Below are 17,706 nucleotides of genomic sequence, written 5' to 3' on the forward strand. Positions count from 1 at the left end.
TGATGCTTTGTTTTGTTTTCAGCACTGAATAATCTCACAACAAACCTGGCAAGGGCAGCAGAGAAGATGCGCTGGGTGCCCCTAAGCAGCAGGATGAGTTAGAAAACAATTAGGAAAAGTCCAACCTTATTTCCTCCATCAAACTCCCAGTGTTCAGAGCACCATGCCCCGTGAGTACAGAGGCAATGGGGAGAGGGTTTGCGTCCACAAAGACAGCAAGGTTTTAAAAATGAAGTACCCATCAAAGTGGAGCTAAAATAGGAGGTTTGTCTGCAGATATGGTAGCAGGGATTCATCCAGGGCTGTAAAGTGCTGGACAGTTAATTGCTTCCTAACTCTTTCAGTGGCCAGGCAATTCACTTTAAACTTTTAGTTCCTCCTTCACGCAGATGTACCCTGTTCAAATCTCTGCGTGCAGGAAATTCCTTCAGAGGCACAAAATCTGATTATCTCAACCCCTTTTCGCTGATGTCATTTCTGGACTGCCTCTTTAGCAACCTTCCCCCTGACTCTGACTGCTGGCAAAAAAGCAGGGGAGAGAAAGGGAAAGAGAAATATACGCTCAGACAATCTGAGAGTTCTCGGAGACTCCTCTCACTTGACTCTTTCCTCCTCAGGAAGCTAAGTAAAGGGAAGAAAGCAAGAGCTTGTGCAAGCACCGAGGGCTAGAGCCGATGGTCTCCGGTTGCCACTAGAATCCTTTCAGGCTGGAGGAGGAGATCACAGGATGAATGCCACAGTCAGTAAGTGTCTTTTGTTTGCCCCCTTTGTTTGCTGTTGTGAAATTCCCACAAGTGGTGGTTTGGATTGAATTTGTAGGAAAGCCGGTGGGATCTGATAAGTAACAGCCTGCTCTCTTGAACAGGCAAATCAGGTTTTGCAAACTCCTTTTTGAGTTAATAGACAAACAAAGGTTTCCAGATATGGCAAAACAACTGGTGACTTTTGGATTTCTAGACACGGGCCAGCACCAAGAGACTGCAGTGATGGGTGGGTGCTCCCTGAAAGATTAGAGAGATTGAGAGATAGTGGCTCTCTCGACAGAAGGCTCAGATCCCTGCATAGAGGTCAGGCTACACTGTATAGAGGGGTCTTGGCAGAGTCAAACCTATGCCCTTTTCAGAAGTCTGTAAAGTAGAGCAGCTTTAGACAACACCTCACGGAAAAAAAATGTATGGGTTGGACGCTGTCATTAAACCTTAAGCACTGCACAGCCTGAGAAACAGATGGTAATGTCTCCGGGCAACTAGTTTGTCCCATATCGAGAAATGGACTTGGCTGACCCAGGGGCAATTCTTGGCATCAGACACAGAGGTGGCTACCTAATTAGGCACTGCCTTTCAGGGCAGCACCCAGACTGTGGGAGGAGTGTGGCTGCAAGAAGAGGCCGGTCAGTCAGAAGGAATCCACAGTCCAGAGAGTGGACTGCCAGCTGGCTAGAGGACAAGAGGCTCGCTCGAGCAAGGAATGAGGAGAATAGAGGGGAAGCCCAGCGGAGGCAGGGTGGAGAGATGGGAAGTGATCTGGGCAAAGGATAGCTCAGACAGACTTTCATTGGTGGCAGGTGCTTGGTGCTGCGGGATCTTTCGCAATGTGTCCTAACCCTTGTGCGGAGCAACAGATTGTGGCTGCCTCACAGCATGGAAGCTGGGCATGCGCCTAATTACCTCAGGCGTTGCTTAAGGAAGGCAGTCCTGGATGAGGCTCCCTCGCTAGAGCCCTGTCTCAATGGGCAAAAAAGGAGTAGCCTGTTCCTAGCCATATTAGTTGGCCATGTTGGAGCCTCGTTTCCCTGTAGGCTACAGCATGGCCAGCTCACAAGTCTTTCAGACATACTGGCTTGCATCTCTTCAAGCCTGTTAGGCTAACTCAATTGAGCTAATACATTGAGACAGATCTTAGGGACAGGGGTAGGAGGCTAGCTCCATCTTTGACCTATCTCAGACTAGAGAGAGGGGTGAAAGCCTCCTTCGGTAGCTTACCCCGCCCTAGACTGTGATCTGAGCTCAACATGATTAAGAGCACTACAGCAGTTTGCAAGTGTAGAGGTAGGGTGGGTTGGAGACAGGAGGAGGGAATGACATGTCCGGATCGGGATCAGAGCAATCCTAGTTAATCCCAGTTAAATCAGGGGACCTGATTCTGCTTCTCAGTCCAGCAAGTGTCAACAGGAGTAGCTCCAATAAGGTCACTGGTGTTACACAGAGGTGAAACCAAGATCAGATAGGAGACCTCCGCAGTCTGGGCTTGGAGCCATCTGAAGGGTTAATGGAGACCTCGATTTCTGAAAGACTCATTCATATGGCAGCTGTGCTGCATGAATCCTGCTGCTCCCTTGTGTAAGTGCAGCTGCCGTGGACTGAACATTACTCATCTCAGACTTATTTGTGGTGCTACCTAGCGCATGCAGACTAGTGCAGCTCTGGGACTGTTTGCGAGCCCAGCCATTCCCGCATCCAGCCTGAGCCATAGGCGCAGGAAACAGCGGTACTGGGGGTGCTGCAGCACCCCCAGGTTTTGTGCCCAGGGTACCTGACACTGGCCCCATGCCCCTGCTGCCCAGGGTACCTGACACTGGCCCCATGCCCCTGCTGCCCAGGGTACCTGACACTGGCCCCATGCCCCTGCTGCCCAGGGTATCTGACACTGGCCCCATGCCCCCGCTGCCCAGGGTACTTGACCCTGGCCCCATGCCCCCGCTGCCCAGGGTACCTGACACTGGCCCCATGCCCCCGCTGCCCAGGGTACCTGACACTGGCCCCATGCCCCTGCTGCCCAGGGTACCTGACACTGGCCCCATGCCCCCGCTGCCCAGGGTACTTGACCCTGGCCCCATGCCCCCGCTGCCCAGGGTACCTGACCCTGGCCCCATGCCCCCGCTGCCCAGGGTACCTGACACTGGCCCCATGCCCCCGCTGCCCAGGGTACCTGACACTGGCCCCATGCCCCCGCTGCCCAGGGTACCTGACACTGGCCCCATGCCCCCGCTGCCCAGGGTACCTGACACTGGCCCCATGCCCCCGCTGCCCAGGGTACCTGACCCTGGCCCCATGCCCCCGCTGCCCAGGGTACCTGACACTGGCCCCATGCCCCCGCTGCCCAGGGTACCTGACACTGGCCCCATGCCCCCGCTGCCCAGGGTACCTGACACTGGCCCCATGCCCCCGCTGCCCAGGGTACTTGACCCTGGCCCCATGCCCCCGCTGCCCAGGGTACCTGACACTGGCCCCATGCCCCCGCTGCCCAGGGTACCTGACACTGGCCCCATGCCCCCGCTGCCCAGGGTACCTGACACTGGCCCCATGCCCCTGCTGCCCAGGGTACCTGACACTGGCCCCATGCCCCTGCTGCCCAGGGTACCTGACACTGGCCCCATGCCCCTGCTGCCCAGGGTCCTGGCCGCCAGGCCCGCTGCTGCCTGGGGGCTCTGCTGTTGGACCCGGATCCCGCTCAGCTGCCAGCCCCGGGTGCTCGGCTGCTGGCCCCCGCATGCGGGATCCTGGCCAGCTGCCGGGCCCAGAATCCCAGCCACTGGGTCCGCATGTGGGGTCCCGGCTGCCAGCCCCAGCTCTAGGGGAAGGTGAGGGGTGCGGACAGGGCAAAGGGGGGGGGCTGCAGCTCAGCACCTCCACTCCAAAAACTGTTCCAGTGCCACTGGCCTGAGCCTCTCCATGAAAAACATAAAGGGCCTCCTTTACAAAGCATGGCCTTGATTTGTGCCCAGGCAGTTCTGCATGCTCCCAAACACAGACACCCATCAGCCCCACAGGAAACCCTATCACCTGCCTGTGGAAGTGATAACATTGGGGGATTAGTGCTGAAGAGTGTGCACCAGTGTGTTCCTCCCCACAGACACACTAGATTATCAGAAATGCTCAGCGCCCAGCAGCTCCCTTCCGGGTCCTGAGCACGCTTGAAAATCTGATCAAAGGAGGCAAGGTACAGGCCCCTCTGAACATTAAACCCCAAAGGGAAACTGCTAATGAGAGGAGGGGAAAATGCGTAGTGTTCATTCCTGCTACTTTGGGATGCACAAGGCCGTCATCACGTGTATTTATACTTTCTCCAACGAGTTATTTTTTCTGATTAGATTTTCATGACATTAGTTACTATCAGGTCCCTGTTTTCTGCTGGAGGACTCTTTGGAAGGCTGGACTGGGACAGCAACATCACACTAAGCTGAAACCCGAGAGCGGATTGCCCAACCTTTAGCTGCAGGGGAGGGGAGTCTGGGGATGCATCCACACCTACCTTATTATAAAATACCTCATTCTGATTTTGAGTTGATCTGCTTCCAAAGCGAATTAGTTGATGCAGAATGAGATGCCAGATAATTTGTCAAAAAAAAACAAAACAAAAAACCTTGTGTATGGATGCAAGGCAGTTTATCAGAAAACACCAAGTTAAATCCAAAATAACTTTCAAGAAGCCCTAAATCTTTGATGGTGCTATTACAAGTTAAATCCAAAATAACTTTCAAGAAGCCCTAAATCTTTGATGGTGCTATTACAAGTTAAATCCAAAATAACTTTCAAGAAGCCCTAAATCTTTGATGGTGCCATTATGCCAGCTGGAAACATGCCACCACCAGAAGATACCTGATGTGATCTACCTGTTCATTTTACACACGCGCCACTCTAGCCACCCCTTGATCCAATACACAACAGGTTTGGGGAGTGGTTAGTTTAACGCGTGCATTTAGAGTCAACAAAGCCAAATAAAACCATGCTAGTGCAAGAGGACATCCTATCAGATACACAGGTTATTTGCAGATGCCAGAACCGTGCTGTCTGAAAGCTGTAACCTACCCACAGGGACTCTGTCACTGATGGCCATAACTTGATAGGGATGCTAGCAGCAAGACTTTGAGTGATTTCACTTTCTCACACCGGGATGGCTGAGTGTATTGTACTGGGACTGGGTTTGTACTGGTGATGGCAGACTCTTTCAGGGGTAGTGAGATCAGCCGTTCAAAAGTTTTATACCCATCCGCCACACTTCCTAATAAGGGTTAGTCCAGGCTGCTGGGCAGTGATTTTCATCAGGTCTTATTTTTATCCAAGCCAGCTCAGCTGTCTCTCTCCACGATCCGTGCTGATCCTTTCCCAGATGCCTGTTATCCAGGAATTAATCTCTGCCTTACTCTCACACTTCCTGGCCCAAGACCAATTATCAGCTGTCAAGGAGAAAATCCCCACCCCCTCACCCCCTCTTATGCACCTGGTCAACTGTGCAATACCAGGAAATGGGTGAGGGGAGATTAGCCTTCAATGGGAAGGCAAACAAAAAAAAAAACTAGTGCCCGATGTAGCAAAAGATGCTAGACCATCGGTGTGTCCCAGTCTGATCAGTCACAGGTATCTACATATGCCTTTCTTATACTTGGCTCAAGCTCTAACTCTCCTTTGTATAGCTTCACTCCCAAGCCTCTCTTTTCCTTTCCAAGCTGCCTGGTTTGTTGCTTGTCCCAAGCTATTGCAGAGCAGTGCAGAATAGGGTTGCCAGCCCTCCCATGATTTCCTGGAGTCTCCAGGAATTAAAGATTAATCTTTAATGAAAGATTGTCATGTTATGAAGCCTCCAGGAACACAGCCAACCAAAATCGGCAACCCTAATGCAGAACGAGGGCAGAAGTTGCTTCTAGGGGACTGGGCTAGTAAGTTCTGTAGTTTTGCAGCAGTAGCTGTAGAGTGAAGATATTAAGGTGCATCATTCCAAACACTTGGCACAGGAGATGGGCCTGACCAAGGACCTATCAGAACCCTTCAACTCTGAAGGTTTGGAATCTGAAACCCAATCCAAAATGTGCAGATAGCCCCTATCTCTGAAACAGGCTGAATCCTGTGTCTGAGAACTCTTGTGCTTTGGGGAAGGTGAAAGCTGAACCAGAGCCCAGGTCTGCGTGACAGTAATACTTTGGTATCTAGCTCTGCTAACGGAAGTGTGAACGGAGATGTTTCTCAATGTTTTTCTCCGCTTCAGTACTGCTCCCTGATGCCCTTCTCTGCACTGTGTAATGGTGAATCCTTCTGCTGGCCAAGAATAGAATGAGTCACCCCGGAATGGAAGAATGATGAATCACCGCACGGTTAGGTTTGTGGACTGGGTTCTCTACCGCTGACTTGCTCTCAGGAATAGCAGGAGTCTCAAATGGAACTTAGGGCTGGTCTCCCAAGTCAGTGCTTAATGCAGTCTCAGTTGAAAATCAGCCAGGAAAGATTAGCTAGCAGTGATAAGTGCCCTTTTAACAAATACTTTGTGGCCCAGCCTCCTCTGATGTTTGGCTCAGCTGTGTGGGAGGGACCCAGGTTTCAGGGTGGTAATGAAAGCCACAGCCAGGGAAGTTTCATGTAAGTTTCTTACAGCCATTTTATTATGATGATTATTAAACTACTATTGGAGTAGAACCTAAGGACCTCATACAGGGAGCAGGGCCTCATTGCGCTAGGTGCTATACAAGCAAACAGTAAGACAGTCCCGGCCCTTGACAGCTCACGCTCTAGCATTAGACAATATTCAGCAGAAGAATGAGCAGACAAGAGAGAAGGGGTAGAGGTCAGAAGAGGGCGAGGTAACAAGGTAGCAGTGAAGATAGGGTGTAGTCGCGGTGGTCTCAGTGGTGTCAGTCTCCAGGCTGTGACATCAGGTGTAAAACAGTCTCTCACCCTTGGCCTCTGAGGCCCCTCTTTATAGGATCAATCTAAATTGCACCTGACATCACCAGCGCCATAAGGATAAAATAGCGCCCAGAGCTCCAGGCAACACCCATTTGGGATGTGGAAACAGAAGCGCAGTTTGGACAGTGGCAGCGATATAGTCAGTGAGGGAAACACTAGCTGAGTAACGCTGGCTCCTGCACACAGCACGAACACTGACAGGTTTGTTGGATGCCGGGCCCACTTACAATAGGCTCCTTGTGGCAGGCACTGTCAGTCTGTGAGGGCTTGTGCACTGCCTGCCTCCAGCCCCTTCTCCTTTTGTTGCAGTGGAAAGTACAGCACAATGGGGGGGGTTGCTAGTGAGGGGGACAAGAGACAAATGCAGACGCTCAGCGTTTCAGGGGCCTAGAAGTGGAGCCCATTTAACCAAGCTACAAACAGTGATGGTTAAAGCTCTAAGGTTCCTGAGCACCCAGGGCCGGCTCTGGCTTTTTTGCCTGCCCAGCGCGGCAGGGGAGGGTGCCGAGCCCGGCCGCGGGCCCGCAATTCCCGACTGTCCGGAGCGCCGGGGGAAGGGCAGCGAGCTCGGCCGGGGCTCTCCGCTCTCCCCGGTGGCCAGAGCGCCGGGAGCAGGGCGGCGAGCCCGGCCGGGGCTCTCCGCTCTCCCCGACCGGCCGGAGCACCGGGGGGAGGGCGGCGAGCCCGGCCGGGGCCCCGCTCTCCCCGACCTGCCGGAGCGCCGCAGGGAGGACAGCGAGCCCAGTCGCAGCCCCGCTCTTGGGCTGGAGCGCCCCGCTGTGCCGCCCCCCTCCAGGCGCCGCCCCAAGCACATGCTTGGTGGGCTGGTGCCTGGAGCCGGCCCTGTGAGCACCCATAACAAATGCAAAGCCCCATTCCAAGCTCTCCTGACACGCCAGGCAGCCTCTGAGGAGAAGCTGAATCTGGCGCAGGTAGGGATAGCAATGGGGAGATTTCCCAATGGGCAAAATTGAGCTCCGTGCCGAAGCCCAGCACAAGGCCTTAGCTGCCATTTATGCAAAGCAGCTGTCACAGAGAGTCTCACTTGTTATCTGAGCAAGAAGCAGTTCCCGAAGGGCGGGGGAGTTGGTTGCACCAGGCAGACCAATTGTAATAAACATGCCACAACATCATGGGCATAGTTGGGGGGGAGGGAAGGGGCGCAACAGGGGGGTGTTGTGTCCCCTTCCCCCAAACCGCAGGCAGGCATGGAATTCCCCCCCCCCTCGTTGGCCTGACTAGTGCTGCCCCCCAAAATCACGCCTATGCACAACATTACGGGGTACCTTCCCACCATCCTGGAGGTGCTGGCAGAAAAGGATTCAGGCAGTGGAGGGCACTGTCATTCCCGGGTCAGTATCCAGCCAGAGGGCCCAGAGTTGCTGGATGCTGGCCAGTGGCCGCTGTAGCCGGATACAGCACAGCGAGTGACATGTGACAGCAGGAAGGCAGTGCAAATATGCCCCCCTGAGATCAAAGACAAAAGGCTTCAGGCTGGGGGCAGTCTGCAGGATAGGGTTCCTGGCCCCTGGGAGAGGGGTGGGTGGAGTATCCCTGGCATGAGGAGCCCCATGGAATGCAGTGACCCGGCCCTGAACTGGCCCCTAGGGGCTGAGTTAGGAACTGCTGGGTTGATCTTTTATTGTAATTGTTAAAGTCATTGTGGTGAGGGTATTTGCACCTTTAAGCAGCCCTGGAAAAAGAATGTGCTGTTATTCAAGGTGTATGAGTGCTACAGGGCCCCACCAAGGGCTGGAGCTTGGCCAGCCCAGCGCTTGGAGCACCTGCTCTGCCTGCCTTTGAGCACGTGGTATGCACAACAGGCTACCAGATGTGATTTCCAAAAATACATCACTTCCCAGTCAGGTGTCTAAATAAAGGCCAGATAGTCACAGATAGACTCTGGCCCCCACTGTGGGCGCTGACCTCTTTTGAAAATTTCCATCCTGGAGGCGGCTCTGTAACCACAGCACTCTCAGTGACACGCAGCAATAGGGCTGGTTACCATACGGCCTTGGCTTAAGTGGCGCCGAGGGCTGGTGGTGAATTTCCCTCCTCTGCATGTGTCTCGTGGTAGCTGGGATGTGAAGTCTAGTCTAGTCATTGTCTCTCGTTCCATCCTCTAGGCCCCCTTCATGAATTCCAGCAAGAACGTGGATTTGAAGATCATTATCATAGGCGCACTGGGGTAAGCAGAATCCTTCCTACTGGAGTCCAACAGTCCTGAGGGTTTGTTCTCATGAAGGCTAAATGAGTCCCACTCCAAGCCCCCTTTAACACTGCTAGAATGATGTCGCTTGGCCTTAATGTAAGTGAGAAAGTGGGACTTTATCTTCAACAGCTAAGGTTCTCCAATTTACTTTTCATGTATTTATAATCATCTCTAAGCTGCTGTGCAACACAGGGGAAATTAACAGCATTAAAAATAATCCATTAAAACATTAAGCCCTTAAATGGAGAGGTTCAAACTCCAATCTTCCTGTACTTACAGTATGGCACCCACCCACAAACCAAACTAGTTCACAGATCAGTTTGAAGCCTGGCTACATACAGGTTTCACACATCTAAGATGCATCCAAGACCAAGGCTAATTTCAGAGCATACTAGCGCAGATGAAAATGGCAAGGCTGAGTGGTTGGAGTTTGGTTCCCATCATGGAGTCATTATCCCATTAATAACAGGGTGTGGGAATCTGTGACTCTCCAGTCTTATTCTGTGCACCTGATTCTATAGTGCAACTCAGAAGTCCTGAGGCTAATGCATGTCCCTTTGTGTGCCTCTTCCTTTGTCCCAGGGTGGGGAAAACCTCCCTCCTGCACCAGTTTGTGCACAAGACATTCCATGAAGATTATCGGACTACTCTGGGAGCCAGTATCCTATCTAAGCACATCATGGTGGACAACACCCCCCTAAAACTGCAGGTGAGGCACTTCCCCGTTTGGTCTCTGGCATCTATCCACTCAGAAGAAGCCTGTCTTTTGACCTGGTGTGTGTGCACAGCGCCAGGCGACGTCCATTTAACAGAGTTCGGTGCACAAATAAGGGATCATTCAGGACCTGCTCCTGCTCCCTTTGAAATCAACAGCAACATTTTAACTGTTGCAGGCTTGTGCCTGATGTTCAGTGGTCCTAAGCACCTGTGGATTCTGCTGAAGTCAAGAGGAGCTGCAGGTGTGGAAACCAGGCCCTTGATAGCTAAATGATGTACAGAGCAGCAGATAGTCTAAGGTCACAGTCAGCAGGTCACCACCTCCAGAGCATGGGGGGATGGGGGGGAAGGGCTCTGCAGCAGCCCTGCCTCACTTTCCCCTTCTCAGGACTCCTCAGTAAACGCCACAGCCTGGTTTGGCCACTGCAGTGCCTCGGCCCTTCACAAAAGCCCACCCCTTCTGGGGAAACAGAACTTAAAAACAAACAGAACACAAAGTCTTTACCCTAATCTTAAACTGGGCCCAGCCTTTCTTTCCCAAGGGATTGGTCTTCTCCCATCTCATTCTTCTGCCCACCCCTTTTCAGCCCTTCCCAGGCTCCTTTCCATCTCGTCCCCACGCTGCTCTTCCCCAGACAGGCACCCCCAGTCCTTCCTGCCTGGAATCTTAGCAGGCCTCTACCTATCTTGTGCTCTAGCTCCTTGCAGCCTTTCTGCAGCCATCTGCACTTCCCTTTTCTCCTCAGGCCTCTGAGGTAAATAAGGTAGAAGCCTGATTGAGTCACATGACCTGCTTCATTTCTCCCACCTGGGGAGGAGAGTTGGCTGTGTCACAGGTGGGGCTGAAGCCCATCCCCCTTTAAAGGGCCAGTCACCCCCTAACAGTCATTAATGTTGTGCGTTCCTGCCCTTCTGCCCCATTAGATCTGGGACACCGGGGGTCAGGAGCGGTTCCGGTCCATGGTGTCGACGTTCTATAAGGGCTCGGATGGCTGTATGCTGGCCTTCGACGTCACAGACCTGGAATCCTTCGAGTCCTTGGATGATTGGAGAGAGGACTTCCTGGAGAAGATAATCCCCACAGAGCAGGGCTTCCCCATGGTGGTGCTGGGAAATAAAATCGACTTAAATGAACGGCAGGTAAGGAGGGAGCTTGGTCCCAGTTAAGGGCTCAGAAGAATCAGCCATGGAGGGTGGGAGGGGTGGGGCTAGATTTCTATGACTAAATTTCATAGCGTTCTGGTGGTGCCTCCAGGTCAGGGTTGGAGCACACTGGGGAAACTCGCCCTCCTTCTGCCTGTCCAGCTTCTGGGAATAACACAGGACTCCAGCCTCCTGTCAATCACACACCTTTCACCAGCACCAAATTCAATTAAAAATTTATAACCCACCACAAGCCCCACTTGAAGCCTAAATTCCCAGAAGTGGCTAATGCTGTTGGGTGCCCAACTGCAGATGCCTTAAAGGAGTCAGATCTCCAAAAAGGGCTGAGCTCCCACCCTCTGAAAATCAGGCCCCTTCTGTGTGTTTCCGGTTGGGCTTCCCAAAATTAAGGCACCTGGAACAAGTGGTTCCCTTTAGAAGCTATAGGGTTTTCTTACTATAGCTGGAGTATTTAGTCTGGCACAGGCCGGGTTTACAATTCATCAACAAACCAGAAATTCCTGTCTGGAAGCGAGGGAAGGGAAATCATTATTAATAATTAATAAAACCCCTCAGCGGTAGCTCAACAGTTAGATTCCAGAAGATTCCCTCCCGAGAAGGCTGAAAGAAATCTCCTTCACTTAATGCCCCACCAAGCCCTCCTGTGACCTTGCTGAAGGAGGGACATGCTCCAGCCCAGGCTCTTTAAGAAGATCAGTGTCCTCGAAGAGCAATGAGCCAAATGTTCTGCTACCGAGCACTGTGTGCCTGACGGTACAATGCGCCGCGCCTGCCAGCACTTAGCCCTGTAGTCAAGAGACCACACTGAGTTGCCAGCATGCACTGAGAGCCTCATTCTGAAACCACGCTGGAGGCTCCTGTTGGCTTCAATGGGCATTGAGTGCGCTCCACACCATCCCAACATTTGCTCTCAGTGGCTGTAGAATGAAAAGCCCAAGGAGAAGCCCAGGGGTCTCTGAGCATATGGCTACCATCAGGACCGGCGAATACCCCACGCACTGGACTTGGTCACCTCCTTAAGGGCTGCAAATGAATAACATGACCACATCCCCTTCTCTTCTCCCAGGTGTCCAAGGAGACAGCTTCATTCTGGTGCAAAGAAAAGGACATCCCGTATTTTGAAGTCAGTGCCAAGAACGATATCAACGTAGTGCAGGCCTTTGAGACGCTCGCAAGGCAGGCCCTGTCGAGAGTGAGTAGCGGTGCTGGCCATGTGCCCTTGTGAGCTTTAGAGCCCTGATGTGGGACTTGAGAGACCTGGGTTCTGTTCTTGTCTCCTGCTAGTCTGCTGGGTGACCTTGAGCAAGTCATGTCCCTGCCCTGTGCCTCTGTTTCCCCACCTGTAAAATGAAGATAATGATACTGGTTTCCTTTGTAAAGTACTTTGAGATTCACTGATGAAAAGTACCATTTAGGAGCTAGAATGATTATTATTATTTTCATCATTTGGGCCAGAAGTCTCATGGAAACAGCTGGTGAAAATCTGGTGCCATTTAAGCTAAAACCCAAACCTTGGCCTGAATTTGCCCTTGGATTTAAATCCTAAACTTCACCTTATACCTAAGTGAGAATTCAGACTGGACGTTGACCAGTTCTCATGATTTTTTTTTATCTTTTCCAATAATTTTAGTCAAAAATGCAAATTTATCATTCATCATTTATTTCTGAAATATTTTCAGGACTTAATTTTAATTATTTTCAGCACTTAATTTTAATTTTAAATAATGTTTTAAAAATCCATCTTACAACCACTCGGATGAAAAAATTCAGTGTTGAATATTTCTCATGTAAAAAAATATTGGGCAATAAACAAGGAGATAAATGTTTTCATAAATAACATTGATAAAAATAATTCTAAAAGCTAATGAAACAAGAAATATTTTGCTGTTTTGAAAATTCTTTGCCAAAGTGTTGTTTTAATTTTTCGACCAATCATAAGGGATTCCAGAAAGTGTAGCCAGTATATCTATGTAAATTGTGCCCTCTACTGGTCATCTCAATGAAATCAATAGGGTAGGGAAAGCATTGGGCTTGAAGGCCAGTCATTTAGAAGCCGTCCTCCATTTTAAGACAGCAATTTTGCATCTGCAAGTATTTGCTGGTACAACTGAGGTCAGTTACATGTTTAACCAGAGTACCCAGATGGTGCCCAGAAATCAAACAGCTCGACATGAAAATGGCACACATTGTGTCTGAATTTATTTAAATCTACAAAACTGCAGGCAACAAATGTGATGGGCCCTTTCAAAATATGGCCCTTTTCCTAGGTCGGAATTAGTATTTAAATAAGGGGTGGAGTCATGATTAAAGTAAATGGTCTGCTCAGAAGAGAGGACTGGTATCAAACTAAACTCTACAGTCTTAAAATGGAGTTAACTTAAACCTGCAACATTTGCAGTGAAATGTTGCTAAGTCATCTCCATTGGAAAGGTGTGGTGTCTATTGCCTGTGGATGTATGTACAATACTACGATAGGTAGAGCATATTAGTCTCCCTAACCACAAGGGTCACTGTCCCATCTGTGCAGAAGGTTCAGTAGAGTGATGTAAATGAGAGTGTTTTCATTCCACATGGGGTCGTGCAAACGTTTTTGTGATTTTGGTCCCATATTCTTAGTGAACCAATATTGTAACTCAGACTGAATCTCAGATGAAGCTGCCAGGCTTTCCGCAATTCTGTTCTGTTCAGAATCCTATACCTTGCCCATCACTGTGGTGCCTGAAAGCATTAAGCAGCCTGACTAGCATCTGTTGCGTGTGGTTCTTTCTTTTTGCCTAATTTTCATCCCAAATCATGAATCAGTCTGAGATCACTCAAATTTCAGCTCAAAACTCAGTCCCAGGTTCCTGGAGATTTATCCCCAGCTCTTCAAAAAGTTTGTGAACCTCAGGGAAACTCAGGTTGGTAAGAAACCTGAAATCGGGTGATTTCCCTCGGGGAAGTTTAGGATTCAGGGATTGTATAAAGCAAGTCCTTTTTTAAAAGCAAACCCAAGCCACTTTTATTTCCTCTTGTCTTTTTTCCAGTACCAAGAGATGCTCGAGAACTATTTAACAGACTCCATCAAGCTCACTCCTGACGACCAGCCCAAGAAGAAATGCTGCTGAATGAGACATTTGGAGACACCTGACATCATGTCTCTGAGTCCTCGCTCGGCACCGAAATCGCTGAACCGACTCCATTCACTTCCGGTTTTGTGTTCAGCCGCAGGAGATGACCACAGTGATCCGGTTCCACATTGCACAGCCAAGCTGACAAATCTCGTGACATTTACCGAGTGCAGAGAAGAGACCGGCCTTCTCTCTACATCCTAGATCGGACTAACCCAGCCAGACCGCACCTGGCTGCTCCTATGCATTGGGACCCTTACTGCTTCATTAACCTTCTAACCACCCATTTCAAAGCCTTGCACCAGCCTTCTAAACCTGGCTCTGTGCAGTCAGTGCTGAGTCCAGGTGGCCCAGCTACCTTCCCAGGGCTGTGGCTGGCTCAGTGACCTCACTCACCTGCTATCTCTCTGCTCTAGTTACACCTGTTGACACTCAGGCAGGTCACAGTGGATTAGTGGCTCACCCTCTGGCACTTGACCAGGCATTCCCAACACACACCTGAATTGACAGTGCTAGGCAAGGCAGGGCTGTGCTGTCACTGCCTTGCAGGCTGGGCCTCCCTAGAGAATGTAATCTCAGTCCCCGCTGTTTGAACGCAAAACAGAGACATTTGTTCGCCAGATACCCAGTGTTTAAACTAACACCCTCACAGTCTGCACTTGATATTAAACAGGCGTAAGCTACTTATCCCCAAGGGAGGGAAGGGTGGATGGTCTAGTGGTCAAAGCACAGGCCTGAGAGCCAGGAGCGTCTACATTCGAATCCCAGCACTGACACACATTGCCCTAGGCATAACCTTTCTGTGCCTTAGTTTCTCCCCACCTGTAAAATGGTAGGGGGGCGTGATAACTCTCTCTCACCCAACGATGAGGTTGTTTGTAAAGCACTTTGACAATGAGCTGGGCTGTGTTGTTTTATTGGCAGGGTGTTTTTTAAAGGAATACTTTTAAAGGGAGGCAGTGGGGCCTACTGGCTAGAGCACTAGACTGGGTCACAGGAGACCTGGGTCCTATTTCCAGCTCGTCTGCTGGGTGACCCTTTGGTAAGTCACTTCACCTCCCCGTGCCGCAGTAGCCCCATCTGTAAAATGGGGATAATGATGAAACGTGCTAGATAAGAGCTAGGCATGATTACTATTTTATTAATCACTGAAAAAGGGGAGGCATGGATCAGATTTTGACACAAGCAAGGGGATTGAGCAGAACTCGAAAAGGGAAAGTGACGGAAAGCGAAATTTTGGGATCTGTGCAGATCTGTGACTGTCCTGAAGGGTCTCCCTGCTCAAGTGCCTGGATTTCTATCTCCACCTGGGAATGATGCCCAATTTTCTGCTTTTATTGCCCTGTGGGGTTCGGATTAATCTTTGGGTGTTAAAGACACAAGGGCTGGACTAAGCCCGTAATGTGAAACTGACACATGAATTTAGGATTTTCAGTGATCCCAGGACAGGAGTAGTGGGAGGGAAAGCAGCCCATTCCTACCTCTCGAAGGTGGTTCGTGGCACTTTTAGTTGGTGGCTGTGAGCAGCAGGAGCAGCTGCCACGTGGAACTTGGCCAACGCTTGCGGAATTGGTGAAACCTGGGTTAACACAGCAGAGAGGCTCACCGGAAGCCAAGCCGCAGGCTGGGGCCAGAGGGCACAGCGGTGTATCAATGCTGTTTCCATGCAGTTTGGCTTTGACTGTGGAAATCTCATCCAGCCATGAAGCCCAGAGGAGCGGTGGACCCCTTCCTGTACACCCTGCCGTGGTCTATGATCTCTTCGCATACACCCGGATATGGGCGGAGCCATGGGCCAGGATCCCGTCGCGTACATCCTGGCATGGGCCGCGATCCCTTTGCAAACACCCTGACATGGGTCGCGCTGCTGAAGGTCTTTGGCCCAGTGTGCGCAAAGCTACTTTAGAGAAATGTTTCTGGGTTCAGAGATGACCACAAAACCCCTGTTAATTTAAAATCATTCCCAGCAAAAGTAAAAAGTTTACTCTGAAATGCTGGGCGTGTGCATCTTTTTTGTGTGTGGCTCTAAATGAGAGGATGTCCTGGGTCGGTTCCCTGGGAGAAACAAATTTCACAGCGGTCCTGTGCAGGGGAATAAGGCAAGCTGGACTGGGACTTCCTTGGAGCGTTTAGTCCAGCTCTGAAGTGTCAGTGTTGGTGGAGAAGTAGATCCTACTGGAGGGGTGGGGAATCCCCTTCTTCCACCCCCAGGAGCTGCAAGGATCCGTTTCTGAAGCCCCTCAATCTTTGCTGCAGAACTTCTTTTGGTTTCACATTTCAAACGTGTCTAGCTCCTGCCTCTCTCTCTGAGCCGGGAGTCACATAAGCCATAGGACTGGAAGAACCTCCTGGGTCCTGGAGTCCAGTCTCGGGCTATCTCAGGCCACCGTGACGCACAATCCTATTGTTGTTATTATTTGTATTCCAGCAGCCCCTAGAGACCAGGTCCCAGAAGGCGCTGCGCCAGGCGCTGTACAAACATCTAACAGAGTCCCTGCACCGGAAAGCTTATGATCTAAATGAGTTCCGAGCCCTTTCTGCAGATCACAAAGACATTCCTGAGAAATTCCAGGATTTTTCTCTGGGACCATCGCTATTTTCCCAGCAGAAATTTCTTTGACCAAACACCAGTTTTGCAAAGCATAGACAACAACAAATGGGGATGGAAGGAGTGTGGAATGGACGTAAGGGTCTAACTGATCACCATATTTGGGGTCAGGAAGGAATTTTCCCTCAGGTCAGATTGTCAGCCAGAGATCCAGGGTCGTCCCCCCGCTCCTCCCCCTCCCGGTCATCTGCAGCCTGAGGCATGGGTCACTTGCTAGTTTGAACTAGAGTAAATGGTGGAATCTCTATAGCTTGAAATCTTAAAATGTATGAAAGATCTGTATATGGGCCTGTCATTCTGCCTTTGGGCACAAGAGGTCGTCAGTACAGTGTGAAGAAAACTTCTATTGTATAGCCTCCATACCAGCTTCGTAGAATCACAGAAATGTAGGACTGGAAGGGACCTCGACAGGTCATCTAACATTGTCCTGCACTGAGCAGGGCTAAGTATTCCCTAGACCAGGGATCCGCAACCTTTCAGAAGTGGCGCGCCGAGTCTTCATTTATTCATTCTGATTTAAGGTTTCGGGTGCCAGTAATACATGCTAACATTTTTAGAAGGTCTCTTTCTATGTCTTACATATATAACTAAACTATTGTTGTATGTAAAGTAAATAAGGTTTTTAAAATGTTTAAGAAGCTTCATTTACAATTAAATTAAAATGCAGAGGCCCTCGGACCGGTGGCCAGGACCCAGGCAGTGTGAGTGCCACTGAAAATCAGCTCACGTGCTGCCTTTGGCACGCATGCCATAGGTTGCCTACCCCTGCCCTAGACTGTCCCAGACATGTGTTTGTGCAACCTGTTGTTAAAAACTTCTAATGCAGAGGTGGCCAACCTGAGTCTGAGAAAGAGCCAGAATTTATCAATGTACATTGCCAAAGAGCCACAGTAATACGTCAGCAGCCCCCCATCAGCTCCCCCACCCACTGGCAGCCCTGCCGATCAGCACCTCCCCCTCCCTGCCCACACCTCCCAATCAGCTGTTTCGTGGCATGCAGGAGGCTCTGGGGGGAGGGGGAGGACCGAGGGCATGGCAGGCTCAGGGGAGGGGCGGGAAGGGGTGGAGTGGGGGCAGGGCCTGTGGCAGAGCCAGGCGTTGAGCAGTGAGCACCTCCTGGCACATTGGAAAGTTGGCGCCTGTAGCTCCAGCCCCGGAGTCGGTGCCTATACAAGAAGCCGCATATTAACTTCTGAAGAGCTGCACGTGGCTCCGGAG

At 50.8% G+C, this 17,706-nt stretch overlaps 1 protein-coding gene across 6 annotated transcripts; it reads left to right on the forward strand.

The window, feature by feature from the left end:
• Positions 1 to 387: 387 nt before the first annotated feature.
• RAB7B (RAB7B, member RAS oncogene family) lies at positions 388 to 15,872 on the forward strand. Of its 6 annotated transcripts, none has more exons than XM_042848994.2 (8): positions 493 to 743; positions 3,853 to 3,939; positions 5,983 to 6,093; positions 8,804 to 8,865; positions 9,472 to 9,598; positions 10,531 to 10,746; positions 11,837 to 11,962; positions 13,797 to 15,872. In XM_042848994.2, exons 4-8 carry the CDS (start codon positions 8,813 to 8,815, stop codon positions 13,875 to 13,877), a joined length of 603 nt encoding a protein of 200 aa, XP_042704928.1. In that variant the 5' UTR covers positions 493 to 743; positions 3,853 to 3,939; positions 5,983 to 6,093; positions 8,804 to 8,812; the 3' UTR covers positions 13,878 to 15,872. The 6 variants fall into 6 exon arrangements, with proteins under 6 accessions (XP_008170933.1, XP_042704928.1, XP_042704930.1 ...); XM_042848996.2 differs by lacking the exon at positions 3,853 to 3,939 and adding an exon at positions 6,694 to 6,878 and having other exon boundaries at positions 508 to 743; XM_008172709.4 differs by having other exon boundaries at positions 603 to 743; positions 5,983 to 6,088.
• The last annotated feature ends 1,834 nt before the right edge of the window (positions 15,873 to 17,706 follow it).

Source organism: Chrysemys picta, chromosome 4 (genome assembly GCF_011386835.1).
Source record: "Chrysemys picta bellii isolate R12L10 chromosome 4, ASM1138683v2, whole genome shotgun sequence".
In the NCBI taxonomy this organism is placed as follows: Eukaryota; Metazoa; Chordata; order Testudines; family Emydidae; genus Chrysemys; species Chrysemys picta.

Excerpts from the sequence above, each read along its gene's own strand:
- RAB7B (XM_008172708.4), top strand. Across the intron at positions 8,866-9,471 it reads ATTATCATAGGCGCACTGGG|GGTGGGGAAAACCTCCCTCC; the intron begins GTAAGCAGAATC and ends CCTTTGTCCCAG. Across the intron at positions 11,963-13,796 it reads CAAGGCAGGCCCTGTCGAGA|TACCAAGAGATGCTCGAGAA; the intron begins GTGAGTAGCGGT and ends TCTTTTTTCCAG.